General features: G+C 40.2%; 1 protein-coding gene across 1 annotated transcript in view; it reads left to right on the forward strand.

The window, feature by feature from the left end:
* The window catches only part of Gtf2f2 (general transcription factor IIF subunit 2), a 115482-nt gene that overhangs the window by 62316 nt on the left and 33602 nt on the right, over nucleotides 1-19564 (forward strand). The window contains exon 5 of the mRNA XM_005070953.4: nucleotides 4161-4242. Coding sequence (XP_005071010.1) covers nucleotides 4161-4242 — 82 coding nt within the window. The remainder of the gene's footprint in view (nucleotides 1-4160; nucleotides 4243-19564) is intronic.

Consider the following 19564-nt stretch of genomic DNA (forward strand, 5'->3'; position numbering starts at 1 on the left):
GGCACTGGCAGCCTACAAATCTGTCTTTAGGGTATATTTTACTTACTCTATTTTTTTCTCTCTGCTCCTTTTATATTTATTAGAGTCGTTTGGCTATAAAACAAGGACAGAAATGAATAAACCAATCTGACCAAAGAGGTGGGCATGTTAGGAAAGATCTAAGTGTTTGTTTGTTTGTTTGTTTTTTGAGTCAGGGTTTTTCTGTATAACTACCCAGGCTGTCCTGGAACTCTCTCTCTCTGTAGACCAGGCTGGCCTGGAACTCATAGAGATCCGCCTGCCTCTACCTCCCTGAGCACTGGGATTAAAGGCATGTGCCATCATGCCAGCAAAGTGTTTGGTTCTTTATTCCCATCATCCACAGAAAATTTATAAGAATACACTGACAAAGGGAAGGGAAGGGGAGAACTAGTGATTAAAAGGCTCTCAGTAGAATGAGCTGTGATTTCATTAGCAAGTTTCAGGGCTACATGGTAAGTCCTGTCTCAAAACAAATAAAATATGTGATTAATATGTATTCCTGTGCTTTATCTCAGAACTTTGAAGTGTCTAGCTGCTTGTTTAGTAATGTAAAATAAAGCTTTGCTTTGAGTAGAGGGTGGATGTCCATTGACCATCTGCTTTCTCTTTCTCGTGGAAATTAAACCTATAATTTAAGCCCTCAGTTTCAGTTCCTTCAATCACAAAGGAAGAATTTAGATACTGCAGTAACACTAATCAAATCCATGTAGATATATGCTTATTTTCTGTCTCTAGCTTCATAACAAACTGGAAAGTATGTTTTAAAAGCAGTTTACCTTTACAAGTCTTTAACAGAAGACTTACATAGAAACAACCGCAGGTGCCACTCCCCTTCTTAATTTAATAAACTTATCTGATCCATAATCAAATTACATAATTACTTAAACTAGCATCAACAAGTTTGAGCAGAAGTATGAAGGAGTGCTTGAGATTAACCTACTACCCACTAGTGTATGGCGAGCTGTGGGCATCTGTCACTGTATTTAATAGTGGTTAAATGAACGCCTGTGTTAATCTGGGAATAAATTAAAGAGGTATGTCCAATGCTTCCATTATATTGAATTTGCTTGTGTACCTTCTCCCCAATCTACTAGACCTGAATATGAGAAGAGTCCTGTGTGCTCAGCTCTTTTCCCTCATATTCACAAAAAATGTCTTGTTTCCAGTGTTTTACAGATCCATAAATAAGTCAGGTCCTAGAGTACTGGCCTGGCGGGGAAGAGCACTGAAGCCCTTCCAAAGGACTCAAGTTCCTATCTCAGCACCACATTTGGTGCTCATGGCCACCTGGAACTCCAGCTTCAAGACATTAAACTCCCTCCTCTGGCCTCTCTGGGCACTTGCACACATGGGGCATGTTCATACACATTATAAGTTACTCTCCCAGAAGACCAGTGTTCTGTTCCCAGCCAATGTCCAGTGGCTCACCCCTGTAGCCCCTGCCGCAGGGAATCTTGAAACCTCTGACCTCTTTGGGCACCTGCACACAAATCACATACTCACACAGACACTTGCAAATATACATAAATAGGAATTCAATTTAATTTAAATTAAAGAAAATTATTTTGGGTGTGGTAGCGCAGGCCTTTACTTGCCAAAACTTGGAAGACAGAAACAGGTGGATCTCTGCAAAAATTTTAGGTCAGTCATGGCTATTACATAGAGAGACCTTGTCTTACAAGCAAAGCACAGGGCAATGTAAATATATTGAATTTTGAAGTTTTTTGTAAATTCACAAATAAACATAATTTGGTTTTGGTATGTTGTGTGTTATTTTGGGGTGTGTGTCTTTCTGAAATCATTCAAAACATATAGCACAGAACAAACATTTGAGAATGGCTACAGTCATCTCTGCTGTCCCTGACCACAGAGGCATGCTTCCTTTATCCCTGCTGTTTCTAATGTGCTTTGCATGGTGTCTTTATGCAATAGGCACTTGATAAATATGTAATAAATGTAAAATAGTAAAAATGGTTATTTTTCAGATATTCACATTCTTTCAAATTGGTCCAAAGGGTAGTTTTAAATACGGATTCCTGTATTGAGGTATTTTTAAATTAATTTGTTTGTAATTACCAGCAATGGTGTGCAAGTGAGTGCTTTGAGCTAGATTTTCATGTTTAATACCTTTCCCTTGAACTATAAGTAATGTGTTGAAGAAATGATGCATGGTTCATTGGGAAAATACAAGAGCATGTTCCCATGAGACTTTTGAGAAGTAGAGTTAGCTTTAAACAGAGAACAGGCAGATCATGTTAGGGGGTGCCTAAACCAAAGGAAGATGGCCTTTTAAATTTAAGAGCGAGAGTAACACCAGCCAGTTGATGGAAGAATTCATTGCTAATGGTTTAAGACCTTCCCTTGAACTTGAGTAGTATTTGAAAACAGTTTTAGGTCTGAAAGGGTGGTAAACAGAAAAGTATGGTCTGAGGGAGTGAATGTTAATTGATCTGTGTGAATAGCCTTGACTGAAGAATAGACTGTAGTGTCAAGTTGAAATGAGCAGGGGCGTTAAACTACTTCCCACCCTTTCAGTTACATATGTGGAGAAAGTTAACAGCAGAACCCTTAAATAGGTGGGGGAGCATTAACAAATGATATTAAAGGTAGCCATTTTAGCATTCAACATTAATAAATACTTGGGCTTGTGATTGACTTACTATCAGGATTCTATCCTAGACTCACTTTGTTTTAGACAAGCCTCTTTTACTGTCTAGGTTTGGACATTTCCTCATACACTTAGGAACAAAATACATCCGAATTTTCCAGATTTTATTATTGTGAGACTGGAGCATGTTCTTGTTTAGTACTCTCAGTTTCACCAGAGAGACCATCTGGGACATAAGATTTGTGGTTGCTTTGAGAAAATTCTAAGTTTAGTCTTACCAACTTCACTCATGACAGGAACTTATTTTCAGGGTTAGAGTGTAAAGAATGGTGGCTTGTACAGTACTGATTTCCTGGCACACTGAAATATGCACTAGATGTGGGTCTTGTCATTGTGCTTTCCAGGCACCTCTTAGCTACTGTATTGAGGTACTCTGGAAATATTTAGTTCAGATGGTGTGTTTCATAATTAGTATTTAGGACCACAGGCCATATAAAAATCTAGGAAAATCACTAGAAGCCTTTTCTTGGGTGAGTTGTGTAGATGGGGTTCTGTGTGAGTGCGTTTTATTTGGTGTGTCAAACGTGCTGCTTGAAGACAGTGCTGTATCTTAATCATCTTTGATTCTGCAGTGCGCACATGGTGCCTTTGCATAGTAGTCATTTACATTAGTGGAATGAAGAGATGAATCGGTGCAATCCTCTTCAGTCACAGGATTTTCTTAGTCTCTTCTCAGAGCTCAGGTGAATTCTCTTGGAAATGATTGACCAGTGGCTGTTTCTAACCAGTGTTAGATTTTCAGGTTTTTATAAAGCTGCTGTCCATGAGAGGCATTCATATGCCTCTTACGTAGTAGACCAGATCCACCAACTTCACTCTGTCACTCTGCCAGTGGACTTGCAAGGTCCAGGCTTTTATTTCCTTTTTCTGTTTCTCCTGGTTTTAAATCAGGGTCACTAGAAGGAAGAAAACTGTATTTCTGTTTAGACAGATATTTATAGTAGCTTTACTGTTTACTTGTCTTGCTGTGTAACCCAGGCTGGCCCAAAATATGTAATCCCCTATCTTCCCTCTCAGCGCTATGCATTCCTCAGCTTACAGATTCATGTTGACACACCCTTTATCATTTCAGATTCAGAGTATACAATATAGCCTAGATAAGGAGTTGCCCAGTTTCACAGTATTTTCTTAGTTGGCTCTTTGGAACTTCTGTATTTCCAGAAGTTACTTGTGTTACAGATGGAATCCTTCACCTTTTTACTTGATTGCCCTTTTAGGTCTGTTTAGTCCAGGTGTGTTTAAAGCTGTTGTTGACAAAGGGCAGTGCAGCTCAAGAAACAAGCAAAAAATTCTCCAGTTTACAGCTGGCTAAGGATGACCTTTCTCTATTCTGATAAATAATGTTGCTATCAGCTTAATACTATCCTTTTATTTCCTTGGATTCTGTAAATTATGTTTAAGCTATATATCGAAATGCCGTCTTGGAAATGATGAATGTTATCACTGAATACAGTTTTCTCTTTCATTCTAGATAAACTGTCATTGGAAGGAATAGTGGTACAGAGAGCGGAATGCCGACCTGCTGCCAATGAGAACTACATGAAATTAAAGAGGTTGGTGTTCTATAACTTTAAACTGATACTTGATATTTTTCTTGGGGCTTAGGATACTTACGTTAGATTGTTGGTTGCCTTCATGAAAACCATGGTTTCTGTTTGTAATATTTGCAAATTCAGCATGATGGCACTAACTTTTAATCCCAACAGATCTCTGTGAGTGAAACTAGCTGGTCTACATAGTGAGTTCCAAGCCATCCAGGGGTAACACAGTGAGACTCTCTCTGTCTCAGAAACAAAACAGAAGCAAGTAGTAAGAGTGTCGATAGAGAACTGTCAGAACACAGCTATTGGAGTCACCATAGCCTACTGTGTTAATGCATTCTGAAAGCAAAGTTGATAGGATGTTTTCCTAGTTGTACTTAATATTACTTAAGCTTGGATCTATGCACTTATACATGTGTGTGCACATTTGTTTATATGAGTGTGGTATGTAGATCAAAGGTCATCCTTGAATAGTGTCCTCAGGTACCTTCTTGTTTGTCTGTTTTGTGGTGGTGGTTTGATTTGGTTTGGTTTTAGAGACCTTGTCTTTTGAGACAGGGCTCTCAGTATGGAGCTTCTGCTTTAGATGAGCTGGCTGGCCAGCAGGTGGGGATTTATTTACCTGTCTCCACCTCCCAGCACTAGGATAGTATTGCACACTTGCTTGGGTTCTGAAGAGCAAACTCAAGTCCTCATACTTGGTAGATGGGTTTCCAAGGAAGCCATCCTCCCCTACCCATGAATCTTGATTCTGTAATGGCATGTTTCAGAGGTCTTTGTGCTGTTTTATTTTAAGAGGCTTACAGTTTTCCTATAGTGAATAAATATCCGACTACTGCCTGAAAAAGCAGGTATGGTTGTCAAAGTATCATCTTGCTTTTGATCTATTGAGAATTTTATAAAGTTGTATTGTTAATGAGATTTTGCTTCAGCCCACCAACTTTCATATTGCCATTAATATTATATAATTATTTAAAGACAATGACTTGGAGTCAGCATTTTTTTCAAAGCCCCAAAGAAATGTTTTATACCAGTTTGATGATTTGTATTTGATAGATTTCAGTACCATGAGATTAGAATTGCTCCATCCATCCATCCACCCACCCACCCACCCATTCATTCTGTACTATCTTGTAGGTATATTTTAGGTACTAGAGAAAGTTGTGCATGTGATAGACACTTGCTCAGCAACTTCGCCATAGGCTGGTTGTAACCAACCAGTACTGGCTATCCAGCATTCTTACCTAGGAGACTGTAGCTGAACTTAGCATCTCTAATATCACATTGAAGTATAACGTGCCCCCCTCCTTCTTGATTGCATTAGATGCTGTTTCCTGGGAATGGCTCAAAAAGCTAGATGTGGTTTTGTTCTTTTGTCTAATCATCCCCCTGTTTTAAATGCCTCCCCAGGACGAGTAAAAAAATGACAGTCAAAATGAAAATTAGCTTTGTAAGACTGTCAAAAGATATTTCAATGTTTGTTTGCAGCCTGTAAGTCTTTTAAAAAATGATCTTCAGATAACTACAAATGTTGAAAAGTACAAAATTAGGTGTTGGGCTACTTGTTGAGATCTCTTTTTATGGTCTTAATTTTCCTTAAAGGACTTATCTGAGGATGAGAGCAGCCAGGCCACCTGCTACGTCTGCCTTGTTTTTACCAAAATGAAAATTATGTACCTTTAAAAATAATGCCATACAAAGCCGGGCGTTGGTGGCACACGCCTTTAATCCCAGCACTTGGGAGGCAGAGGCAGGTGGATCTCTGTGAGGCCAGCCTGGTCTACAGAGTTCCAGGACAGCCTCCAAAACAATACAGAGAAACCCTGTCTTGAAAAACAACAACAACAACAAAAATGCCATATAGCTAAGTACTCATATTTTAGCCTTAAGGGACCGAAGAAGCAGAGTGATTCAGATAGTGCTGATCATGTGTGTCACAGAGTAGATGACATCAGTTTTGAAGACTGAGATTTTGACTAAGGGAAAAACAATGAGGGTGGAATGAATGCATGGCCTGTCATAAAGACACAAGGAGGATTGAGAGGTGTGTAAGCCTAGATGTGGGACTTGTGTAAGGCGACAGGTGCCTTTCTGTGTGAACTCTACACACACTCGGACGTTATATACTATTTGTCTAATATATCAGAAGCAACTCCAGACTTCTCCCTCAGACATTCAGGTAATGCCACACCTATCTCACTGTCTTTCCTTGGTCCAAAAACCTTCCACCCCACAGCCAATGTCTCAGGATATCTTGCAGATTCTACCTTCAAAATCCTTTTTTCTGTATTCCAACCTTACTTTACACAAGCCACAGAAGTGGCCATGCTTCCCGCCCTAGTCTCCTCAGCACAGAGGCCAGCTCTGTAGTAGATCTTTTTTTGGTTTTTTGAGACAGGGTTTCTCTGTGACTTTGGATTCTGTCCTGTAGACCAGGCTGGTATCAGACTCAGAGATCCGCCTGCCTCTGCCTCCCAAGTGCTGGGATTAAAGGCATGCGCCGCCACTGCCCGGCTGTAGCAGGTCTTTTAAACTATGACTCATGCCATTCCTTGCTCCTGGTGTCTCAAGTGTTTTCTGTCTTGTTGAGACTAACATTAAAGTATTTGTAGTGGTCAGTGGAGCCCTCCATGATCACTCTGTATTCTGTGTGCCTTCTTCTCCCCCTCCCCACCATTTTCACCAACTACCTCAGTCTCCTAGCAGTCTGAAAACTAGCCTTACTCTTATCCTGGGTCCCTTGTGCTGCGGTTTGCAGCCTGGCTCCTTCTTCAACTATCTGCTCAGGTGCTCCTTTTCATCAAGATCCACCTCGACCACCCGACCTCATTCTCCACTCTTGATTCATGTCTCCACTCTAAACTGTAGCCGTTACCTGGCTTACTTCCAGCTTCTCCCTACTACAGTTACAGTTCTCACAAGAACAGGGGTTTTACTAGTGGGTTTTGTTGTTGTTGTTGTTTTTTACTTTAGATTTGGTATCTAATTCTTTCTTGCACATATTTAGAATATTTCATAACACTCAACAAGTAGATACTTGGTAAAAGTAGCAGAAAACTGGGCTTGAAAGTTAAAAGATGCACATGTCATTTAGGAAGGTACTAAAGAGGGGTTTTTTGTTTGTTTTTTAACTGGTTAGTCTATGAAGAGATTTGTATCTTAACTGGATGCCCAGAATATCTGCTTTAGAATGGAGATGAGAAGCTAGCTGTGTTTAGGGCATATTCTGAGACAGAGTCTTGGACTAAGTCAACTCAACTTGTGTGGTTATGAGATGACCGATTGCTCTAGCTGGCCTGTATGTATGCCCCACCGTGACTATGTCAGATTGACTCCATTCCATCCTGTGTATCACACAGGAAGAAATGTGTCAATAAAAGAGGAGGGAGTAGAAGCTTTTGTAATTTCCATACCCATCTTAATTAAATCCTAGTTGACAGTTTACCAAAAAGACTTAAAGCAGAAAGTACTTAGCTTTGCCAAGGGAGTACCAGGGATTAAACTATCAAAATAGCAAGAGTATAAGCCATAAGATGTGTCTCCTGTATTTCATTTATAATTACTTAGTGTCGGGGGTATGCTTTGATCACTGAGGTGAAGGTCAGTGTGTTTTTAAATCAAAGGATGCTGTCCTTGCTCCAGAGTTGACAGTCGTCTCTGTACCTGAAAAAACACACATGCACCTGCTTCTGTAAGACTATCATTATTGATATTGTAGCAATGAGAAGAGAAGTGTGCTGGTGCTGTTTAAGAAGAAGGTGGAAAGGCAGATGTAGGTGACACTGAAGCAGAAGTGTTTGGGAGCTGAATTGGCAAGTGGGCTATGACACAGCTCAGTATCACACGTGTGACCGGGTGTCTTCAGACACCCTTACGAGTGCCGCCATTCACGTGTAATCTAGCTCTTGCTCACTTTCTGACTTCATTTTCAACTGCTCCTCTATATAGACATGCTTAGATCACACTTCAAGGTGATATTCCAGATGTGCCCAGGGGTTCCCATCACATGCCTTTGTTACATACACTCCACACATTTCACCCGCAATGCCGTTGCCTCTGCACCTTTACAACCAACCTATATATTATGCCCTTTAGCAAAACCTCTTCATAGCTCCTAATCCCACCCCATTGGGTTCTGCCATTTTCCTTTTGAACATTGCCACATACTTATTCGTTGTTGTGTGTGTAAATGTCTATTCCTTGTTTTCACTTGTCCTGAGAAGTTTCATCTTTTGTAATATTCTGATCATCATGACGGCAGGGACTGTATTATGTTTCCTCTTCTTCCTTCCTTCCTATTTTCTTTTCTATTTTTGATTTGTGGTTTGTTGAATAGTATGTTCTGAATTAAAAAAAAATAGCCAAAGAGATATATATGTAGGAGTGCTGTAGATTAAAGTGAAAAAGAATTGTCAAAATGACATACAGAAACATGGGAATCGTTGATACCCAATTTCTGTATTTCTTTTATTCAGTGCCATTCTTAAGTCTGTACTTTTTCAGGTGTGTGTGTGTGTGTGTGTGTGTGTGTGTGTGTGTGTGTGTGTGTAAGTGTGCATTCATACATACATCACACTCTCACTTTTGGACAGGAAAATGTGATTGGAAAAAGTATATAAACACTGAGAATTTTATTTTAGTAATAGTTCTTACTATAGCTCTATTAAATTTGGGGTGGTAAATTTTTCAGTTATGAAGATTATATATCCATCAAATGTTAGTTAATAAGACTGTGTTTATTTAAAGTAGAAGTTAAGTGTGGAATGCTCAAATGAAAGAGGGGCTGAAGAGCTGGCACAGTGGTTAAGAGTGTACATTGCTCCCCATAGGACCTGTGCTTGGCCCCAGCACCCATCCTGGGGGCTCACAACTGTCTATAATTCCAGTTCTGGAGGACCTGAAGCCTCTGGCCTCTGTGGACACCTGCACTCGGGGGAAAACACACACACACACACACACACACACACACACACACACACACACACACGCTCCTTTATTGGTTGGTTGGTTGGTTGGTTTTTCGAGACAGTGTTCCTCTATGGCTTTGGAGGCTGTCCTGGAACTAGGTCTTATAGACTAGGCTGATCTCACAGAGATCCGCCTGCCTCTGCCTCCCGAGTGCTGGGATTAAAGGCATGTGCCACCACCGCCCAGTGCCCATATCTTAAATAAAGTCAGGCTTTATAAATAAAAGGATGGACAGTGCATGTGAGACCTTGTGTTCACTCCTTAGCACTACTGTGTGCACGAGTAGTAACACACACGCGCACGCACACACGACTGGCTTGTAGAAAATACAGCCCTGACACCACTCCTCACATGCCTGTGGGTTTTTTTTTTTTTTTTTTGAGGCAGGATCTTGCTGTGTATCTCAGGCATCTAGGTTTTTCTTTATCTACCAGTGCTGGAATTACAGGCACATGCCACCACCATGGCTACCTGACTAAGCCTTTTTTCAGATACCTTTCTTTCCCTGATAGAAGTCAATAATTTTAAAATTTAATTAGTGAGTTTTTACTGTATGGTATTTTAGTGAATGGCAGCCAAACTACATGCTCTTAGTAACATAAGCGGCTATATTAAAAAGTATAACGTTATAAGTAATGTATTTATAAACAGCGTTCTTTAAGAATAATCAGTTGTATTTTAAGAGAATTTGATTTTAGTAATCAATTCTTATTATAGCTCTCTGTTATTGAATTTTGGCTGATAAATTGTTCAGTTATGAAAATTATATATTCATTAAATATAAGTTAGTAAGATCCTGTCATTTATTTAGATAAAGATAGAAGTTGAAATGGAACTAGTATTATGGTAAGCCTCAGGAATATTGAAACCCTTTAACAAATGAAATTCCGGTCAAGAGAGAAATAATCCTGATGTCATTTCCTTTCATGTGATCCCATCACACACTAGACTTACCCATGAATCCTGATGGCCGCTAGACAGGGTCGAAAGTAACCACCACCACCACCTGTTAACTAGTTTTGTGTGCTGGTCTTAACCCTTAGAGTGAGCTTTTCACACAGTGAGGGAGCTCCTTCCATGCTTCAGTGCTTCTGCATGTCCGGTGTTACATGATTGATACCAGCGTTTCAGTAGGAAGAGACTTATTTTGAGGTGGTGAATATATTAAACATCAATTCATAGTGATGTGTTAGTTAAAAGTTGATTTAATTTGGCTTCATTGAATGTAACTTATTTTCACCTGTTGAGTTCTTTATCTTTAATGCGGTTAAAGTACATGGGCAGCTTATTATAGTTTGTAGCCAGATTTTTCTTTGGGTCGACAGCTCACCAAAAATGGCATGGAGACGTACTGTTAATTACGAAAGCTCAGCCTGTAGACTTCTTTCTAACTAGCTCGTATAACTTAAATTAACCCATTTCTATTCATCTCCATGCTGCCACGTGGCTCACGGCTTTTACCTCTCCTGCATGTCTAATTCCCTCTGCTTCTGGCTGGTGACTCTGCCTTTCTTCTTCCCAGAGCTGTCTGTCCTCAAGTCCCTGCTATACCTAGCTGTTGACCATTTAGTTTATTATTAAACAGATCACAGTGATGTATCCTGACACAGTGTAATCAAGTCCTTGCTGCTATAGTATGTTTCACTTGGTCCACTACAGAAGCAAGGACACCTGCTTGCCATACATACTAATGTGTTTTCTTGCAGGAGAGTCGGTCCAGTAGGAGAATATGTGGTGCTGGCCTTTTACCTGTTTATGTCACTACCTCGTCTAAGAGAACTTGCTCCCAAAGTTGACAAAATGTCTCAGTGGGTAAAGGTGCTTGGTTCCCAAGAATAACATGGCTAAAGAAGAGAAGACATGTTTTTTTAAAAGTTTATATTTTATTTTGTCAACATTTATGGGTTTTCTTCAGAGAAACCTAAGAAAACCCTTTCTCGTGGGAACCTGTGAAGGATGGAGAAGAAAAAAATGTGAACATACTTTGTTTTCATTAAGGCCGGGCAGTGGTGCCACACCTTTAATCCCAGCACTCGGGAGGTGGAGGCAGGCGAATCTCTGATAGTTCCAGGACAGCTAGGGCTGTTACACAGAGAAACCCTGTGTGTGTGTTTGTGCGCGTGGGTGCAAAAACCAACTTCTAGAGACACAACACACTCTAAATAAAATATATAATTAAAAAAAGGTATTTTTGTCCATCTTGTTCCAAGTAACTACTGTTTCAGAGAAACTGATGCCTTCTTTTGGCCTGCATAGGTGCCTTCATGTTTGTACACTCAGATATACACATAAATAAAATTTAATGTATTTATATACTTTTAATTTATGATTTTATTAGAATGATGTTCATAACTATCATATGAACACACATATATGCAAGGGGAATTTAAAATAAGTTTGCCGTATAATTTATCATCAGAATGACATATTTTCTTCCATTTTAACTTGTGTTTATCCTATGGGTGGAGGGGTGCACACTTGTACTCGGGCCTCTCCACTTGTGGCACAGCACACACGTAGAGGGCAAAGAACAGTGTGCAGGAAGTTATTTCCTTTTTTACACTGTATCCCAGGAATTGAATTCAAGTCATCAGGCTTTGTAATAGGTCTTTACCTACTGAGTCATATCCCTGTCACAAAGCAAGATGCCGTGGCTGGGGCATGGTGGTGCACACCTTTAATCCCAGCACTCAGAAGACTGATGAATCTCTGTGAGTTCCAAGACAGCCTGGGTTATACACAGAGGAATCCTGTCTTGAAAACCAAAAGAAAAGAAAAATGAAAGTCTTCAGGAGACAGAGGCAGGTGGATCTCTGGGTTTGAGGCCAGCCTGTTCTACAAAGCAAGTTCTAAGACAGCCAAGGCTACTCAAAGAAACCGTGTCTGGAATGTGCCCCCCCTACTCCCCCAAAAGAATACCTTGGATAGAGAGTTGGCTCAGTGGTTAAGAGAACTTGCTGCTTGCTGTTCGCAATACCCAGCTTTCTAAATATTAAGTATGCTAATGCAATCAAGGTGACTTTAGTACATAAAGAGAATAAGTACTAAGAGTGTCTTAGGGCTTCTGTTCCTCTGAAGAGACCCATGAGCATAGCAACTCTTGTAAAGGCTCACTTACAGTTTTGGTCCATTATCATCATGTCGAGAAGCATGGCAGCATGGAGGGAGACTATGTCGCTGCTGCAGAGGTAGCTGAGAGTTCTACATCTGGATCTGTAGGCAGCAGATAGAGACTGTGTGCCACACTGGGTGTAGCTTGAGCATGTGAGACCCTAAAGCCCACCCCCATAGTGACACACTTCCTCCAACAAGGCCATACCTACTAATAGTGTCACTCCCTATGGGCCAACCATTGAAACACATGCGTCCATGGGGCCATTTCTGTTCAAACCACCACAGAGATTTGCAATGAAGATTTTGCAGTGGAATTCTAAGATAGTAATTCTCTCTTCAAAAGAGAAATTCAAAAGGGGCAGAACTGCCTGGATAGGCTCCAGTATCTACTGTCTCTATTCCAGGACTTCTTGTTGCTGTTACTGTTAGCTGTATATGGGTAGATAGCAGATAACTAGGGGGTTTTGAATGTGCAGTCCTGCTGATAGATGCTTAGAATGTCTCTCAGAAGTCTAAAGAAGTCTTAATGGTTTCCTGAGTCATGTTTTGAAATGGCCTCGTTGTTCTCCAAGCAGTGATAAAATGCCCAAGTGTGTAATTTTTTAAATGTGGAACTGTAAGTCTCTGGGAGCTCTGTCCTTCTGAAGCACTAATGGGGAATAAAGGCATCTAAAAGTTTTTTCTGCCATAAGGTTGCTTCTCTTCCTGCATCCTCGTTCCATAAACTGCTGCTTTTTAATTGTCTATTTGCAAGTGAAGGAGCTGGTCAGCTTCTTTTTTATTGTATTTTTCCTATTTTTTGAGATTATATTACATCACTTACCCTCTTTAAAACACTAAAACAGCCAGGTAGTGCACACCTTTAATGCAAGCATGGGTGCTGCGTAGGCAGATCTCTGTGAGTCCAGGGCCTGTCTGTGTGGTGAGTTCCAAGACAGCCAGAGCTACTCACCTACCCCATCCCCCAAAAGGACTAAAACAGACCCTGCCTGGGCACATTGTTTAAGACAAGGAGGACACCTTAGAGATCTTGAGGGCAGCACCTGCAGGTCTCCGATGCAGACTGCTCTGGGAGGTTTACTTCTGTTACGAGACGACGGTTTCCAAGTTAGTGTAGACACTTAGGAACACATACTGAACATGAATTCATGACTTAAACAGCAGACTGAAGTTTTACAGAAGTGATTATCTCTGTCCAGTCATCTTGTGTCTTTTGACGTGTGAGCGCTGTTTCACCCTGAGTGTCTCTGGTGTGTCAAACTCTTTGTTCCTCTAGTACTGGTACCAACTGTGGTTTCTCTCTTGTGGGGGAGCCCAGATGTGTGGTTTGTTTGTTTTTGTTGTTGTTTAATGTGGAAATGTAAGTCTTTTAAGGCCAGAAAATAGGAAGAGCCTCTGTGTTCTGGACTTCTTGCCTCGGTTCTGGCCCACGTGTGTGCTGGATCAGGACCAGCCACTTTCTGCCCCCACGTGCACCGTGTGCTGTTTCCTGACCTGCTCGCTCTCCAGGGCCTTCATTTGCTTTCTGCTTGCCAGACTCCATCCCTTCACCTGCAGCACAGATGTCCAAGTTCCTTGACAGCTGCCACACACAGGGCAAACACCACCTCCCCAATTCTTGCCGCATACGCCCTAATTAACAACTAGTCACACTTTCCTTTTCATCTTCCTTCTGTTGCTGTTGTCCCTTTCTTTGATTGTAAGCTCTTTGAGTTCAGGAACTGGTTGTCATTCGTCCAGTGAACACGAGCACAGGTCAATATTTGAAAATGAAAGGTTTATAGTTCTACATTGACTGACAGAATGGTGTATTTAAAGGCATTTGTCTGTGTTTACAAGTGAAGGTGTTAAGTCCTGGGCAGCATTAATGGCATGTGGTGGTTTCCCAGAGCCTCACAGCTTTGCAGAATGAAAAACCTCAGTATAAGTCTGTCTTTGTTCACCCACAGCTCAAAGTCAACAGGGCTAACCTGAGGCAAAACTCAATAGAATGATTGTCTTTTATCTGGCCATTTCCTCTTTCACCTTCCATCTTAACAATGTCTATATTTAGACACTGACTTTTATCTCATTCTGATCGTTTTATTCTGTCAATTCTGAATATATTCAGTCAAACTGAGTGCTTGATATTAAACCTATTACTGAGTGTTGAAATCGCTGCTCAAGGTATTTGAGTGGGCAGTTTTCCATGGAAGAAAGAGAAGTCACTGGAGTTTTACCATTTATAGATTGGCCCCAGACAAAGCCTAATCGGTTTTAGTTTGCTGGAAGGTTTGTCACCAGGACAACCGTCTCTGCCTCTGGACCGGTGAGCTGTGCTGGCCCTGATGGCGTTTGTTGTAAATCTGTTTTAGAAACTTAAAACTGGCTATTGAAGGTGGCCTTCCTATGTAGGTGGCCACATTCCCTTAGGTGGAACCAAGACCATTTCTGACTAGTCCATCTGGTGTCATTACAAATCAGAATAAGGAACGTATCCCTCGGAAGTTTTTATTTTATGTTAGAAAATTGTGGTGATTTACAGATGTAGTTAAAAAGACGTCACTACCAATGTGCCAGGAAATGGTCAGAGTAATTGGTGTGAATCATTGCTGTCTTAGATGTGAATATGGCTTCCATATGGCACCACCACTGCAAAATGGGCAGACTTGGGAGGGAGCTATACGCCCAGTGCTGCAGACTATGTGTGTACCCTTCTTCTTTGTGGACTCCAGAAGGTCTAGTATGCTTCTCCTGGTCCTTAGCCTTTCGACTATGCTTCCCTAAAGCTTTTCAGACTAAGAAAAGATGCCATATGCTCCTTTGTTAGTGAGTAAGAGTACTAGTCAGTGCATTGAGTCAGTAAGCTACTCAGTGCCTGGGGCCACCAAACATTGATAGTCAAGTCTTTAACTTACCAGTGGGGTGAACTTAATTTATACTTTGAGATGATCAGAACTCGGTCTTTGTACTTTAATATCCCCAAAATACAAGCTGTGACTCTTAAAAATCAATGTCTGCATCTCACTTGAGATTCAGATGTCGTTGTCAGGGGGTGTTGTAAAGAAAATATTTAAGGCATTCATTCATTTTGTAAGTAGAGAAAAGGATTGATTTTTCTGTTTTGTTTTGTTTTGTTTTGTTTAATGACTGATTAGCGGAAATGACTTTTGGGTAGAAGGTCAGCCTGTGTATCAGATCACTCTTAAATGACTTCGTGTTGCCCGAATCTGTTCTTTTCATTTACTGCCCTCTTAGAAAAACTTGTTTCCACTTTCTCACAAGTGAGTTCTGGAAAAGTTAAATGATTCTTGTGGGCTCACAGTTTGAAAATGGCAAAGCTGGAATTTGAGCCAATATCAAATGGAATTCAGGACACTATTGACAGGTCTCTTCCAGGTCCAGTGGTTTAAAAACCACTTTTTTCCTAGTGCTTGGATACTCCTTCCTCTCTTTGATGACTCTTGTTCTAAAGGCCTCAGAACTTAAACCAAGATTATTAGTACCATGTAGATATAGTGAAAATACCTAGTTTCTGAACTTGATATCATAACTGAAATTTATATGCAGAGCTACATATATTGGCAGAAGAAAGGTAGAATAACAAATTGCTTTATCTGTGTCAAATCTGGAATGCTTTAGTAATTTAATGAAATAGTTGTGTCATTTAGAAGATACTCATTGGTGCATTTCTAGTAAAGATGGTCATTAGAAATGTGCCTGGTTAATAGCTCTAAAGTATTTGCTGAATAAAAAAGAGAATAAAAGTTGTGAGGCTTAACTAATTAGTCTCCTGGGGTTCCTGGGATATTGGTCACTGTGAGTCATTCCTTTTTAAGTTATGGCATGTCACATTGATTTATAAACTTGTGTTACTTCCTCATGCTTCATAGCTCCCAAGCATCATTTATTACTCATTGTTCAATAGGTATTTGCTAAGTATCTAAGCATACTAAGTAATGGAACATTAAAAACCCATCAGAGATACTGCTGTTGGAAAATAGATTATGCTGATGTAGTGTACTGTTTTGTGCTGTGTAAGAGGTTGGCATAGGCAGTAAATAGTAGAGTTCATAAATCCACAGGTGCAGTAAAGTCAGAGAGGAGACATTGATAGCTATGGGGGGAATCCAGCCAGGAACAGCAGACTATATAGGTCAGGCAAAGCAGTAGGAGTGGTACTTAGTAAACCATCCTGAGAAGATGAAGGAACACATAAAAGCAGCCTATGAGTAAAGCTGGCTGAAGAGTATGTCTATGCCAGGCTGAAGTCCCTGGTGTGTGTTTTCTACTTACTATACAGGAATTTTAACATACCTAAACCCACTCTAGAATCCCACTGTAACACTAAGGAAGGGATAGTTTTTGTTTCTAAATATATACTCCGGAACTACAACGTAATTTACAGAGCTAGTTATACAATGATATGTGAGCATTTGTTCATAAGGTAGCAATCTCAAAAGTAACAGCAATATATCAGATCAAGCTCTTGTATGTACAAGACAGTGTCATGCACAGGAGGAGTGCCATGAGTATAAGGTTAGTCTATGCTACATGGTGAGTTTGAGGCCAGCTTGGGCTACCTAGCAAGATTCCTGCAATAAGTAAATTGACTTGTTTACTTTAATTTAAAGATTCTTCAAGGTCATGCATGATCCGACCCTCAGAGCTTGTGGTTAGATAGTAAAGCTTCTTCAGCCTCCTCCCATTGATTAGACAGCCCAAGATACCATCTTCTGTCTGCAGAACAAAGGCAGACTCATCTTCAGTTCCTTCTGCATGCAAACATGCCTTTAGTCAGACCTTCAAGTGGCAGCAGCCTCCTCCTATATGCAGTTCTCAGTTCATGTAGCCATCCCTGACCCTCCAGGATGAAATAATGTAGCCTTCTTCTCAGTGCTGCCTCATGGTTACTTGCTGTCTTAGTCATTGTTCAGTTGTTGTGAAGACACACCAGGACCAAGGTTGGTTTATTTTTATTTATAATATTATTATATTATATTCTGCCCTTCATCACTCCTTAGGCTGATGTACAGGCTAATCTTGAACCTTTTCCTTTGTAGGTTGAATGTGTCATGTGTTTCTTATTATAATGGAAAACTAGCACAATTTGACAAGAAATTAAAGATGTTTGTACCTGTTGAAACCAAAGTTAATACTATACAGAGCAGAGCCCCCCATCAGTATTTTATATTGTTTTTTTGGGGGGGGAGTGGGTTTTTTGTTTTTCTTTTTATGTTTTTTTTTTCGAGACAGGGTTTCTCTGTATTGCTTTGGAGGTTGTCCTGGAACTCTCTCTGTAGACTAGGCTGGCTTTGAACTCACAGAGATCTGCCTGCCTCTGCCTCCCAAGTGCTGGGATTAAAGGCGGGCACCACCAAAGTCCGCCAATATTTTAGATTGTTAATAATATGGAGCAGAGTTCCCCATTAGTATCAGTGTTATATTCCATATAACATCAATGGTTTCATAGTCAAACTTCACAAGTTCATGTAATAAGCCTCTAAGCTTTGAATATCTTACTATGTAGCAACAGTCAGGGATGAACAGATGAGAAAGACACTCATCTTAGAGTTGATATTCAGTGTTCTAGATAATTAAATATGTTTATGTAGTCCCTCTACTTCATGGACTACAGCTACACCATTAGCCTTTAAAACTTCATTTCATAGTCCAAGATGATGCAGGTGTATAGAGAAAACGTAATACTCCCTCCCTCCCTCCAGAGGTTAACATGAACAAGAAATATTTTAATTTGTGAGTCTGTTGTTTACCAGTGCTGTCTGCTACACTCATCGGTTTTGGAGGGGGTGGGTGTGGTGACGGACAGACAAATGCTATTGTTCACAGAATTTTCAGTTCTTATTATATAATTACATTGACTGCCATCTGGCGTTTTGCTGTAGTGTGTTAATTACTCGTGGTACTTCTATTTCTGTTATTAGTGCACTTTGGCTTAGCTGTTTCTTAAGTACAAAACTTTAGGTGTTTGGTTTTTTTGTTTTTCATAAAATATTATCCTTTGGGGTGAAATTCATGGAATCCAGCCTGTGTAGGCTCTAAATGGTGCCATAATGTATTTATTCAGATATATACAAAATAACTACTGGTAATCATGTTAAAGAAATAATTGACTTTTTCGTGAATATTTTGTTATCTCTTGGGTTTTCTTACTGTATTTCCTGAAATTTTATAGGAATAGTTTATTTATATTAGTTTATATTTATGTTTTTATTCTACCTTTGGAAAATTGAAGGTATTTGGTCATTATAATATACAATTAAATAAGCTCGAAGAACTGGCCAGAAAACAAATAAGGATAATTATCATTTCTTTGTGGATATTTGAGAAAAGGTCTTATAGACCCCACTGGCCTCAAATTCACGGCAATTCTCTTACCACTTACTAGCTATTAATGTCTCCAGCAAAGGTTGCCTGTATACTTCTTAAATTATTTAATGGAAATAACTGATGGGTCTTTCTAAATGGTGTTACATATTACATCTGTGCACACCTTATGTACAGACTTCATTGAGAACCAAACTTAGCCTTCTCTTTAGCTCGCATTTTCATATGCACGCCTGTGTTTGAATTGTACTCTGGGTGCTTCCAAGTCCTATCAGGAATAGGGGATTGTCTTTCCCAAGTGGGCACTGGATATTACAGTTCCCAGCTGTCTACTGCAGTTCGTCCATTTTTTTTCTCTCAGAGCTGCCATTATGTTAACAGTGTCTGTTGCAGCCCTCTCCTTTTTGGGGGCAGGGGTATCGAGACATTCTTTGTGTAGCCCTGACTGTCCTGGAACTTGCTGTATAGACCAGGGTGGTCTTGAACTCAGCGATCTATCTGCCTCCCAAGTGCTGGACTTAAAGGCATGTGCCACCACTGCTTGCTCCTCTGCTTTTCTAGTGTGCCGGTTTTTAATTCCTGGAAGCTAGGAATCCAGTGTGTATTAAAAAGATTGCATAGCTCTGAGTTGTATGCTGAGATGGTTTCTGGAAATCTTTTGGGTTCTGGTGAAGGTACATGTCATTCATAGTATCTAATAAGTCACAAAATGAAAGTCGGTTATCTCTGCTTAAGACCCTTCATTTGGGTGGGTAACTTGGTCTTTGTGAGAATGATACACTTTTGCCATCTTTCTGAAACTCGGCTATTTAATAAAGTATTGCTAATTAAATTTCCTGACATCTTTCCCAGTGCTTGGCTGGGAAACTGAACCGTGCAAGCAAACAAGCTCTTAATATTAAGCTGCTGATCTTCAGAGTTGATT

The sequence above is a fragment of the Mesocricetus auratus genome, unplaced genomic scaffold (assembly GCF_017639785.1).
Source record: "Mesocricetus auratus isolate SY011 unplaced genomic scaffold, BCM_Maur_2.0 Super-Scaffold_2245, whole genome shotgun sequence".
Classification (NCBI taxonomy): Eukaryota; Metazoa; Chordata; class Mammalia; order Rodentia; family Cricetidae; genus Mesocricetus; species Mesocricetus auratus.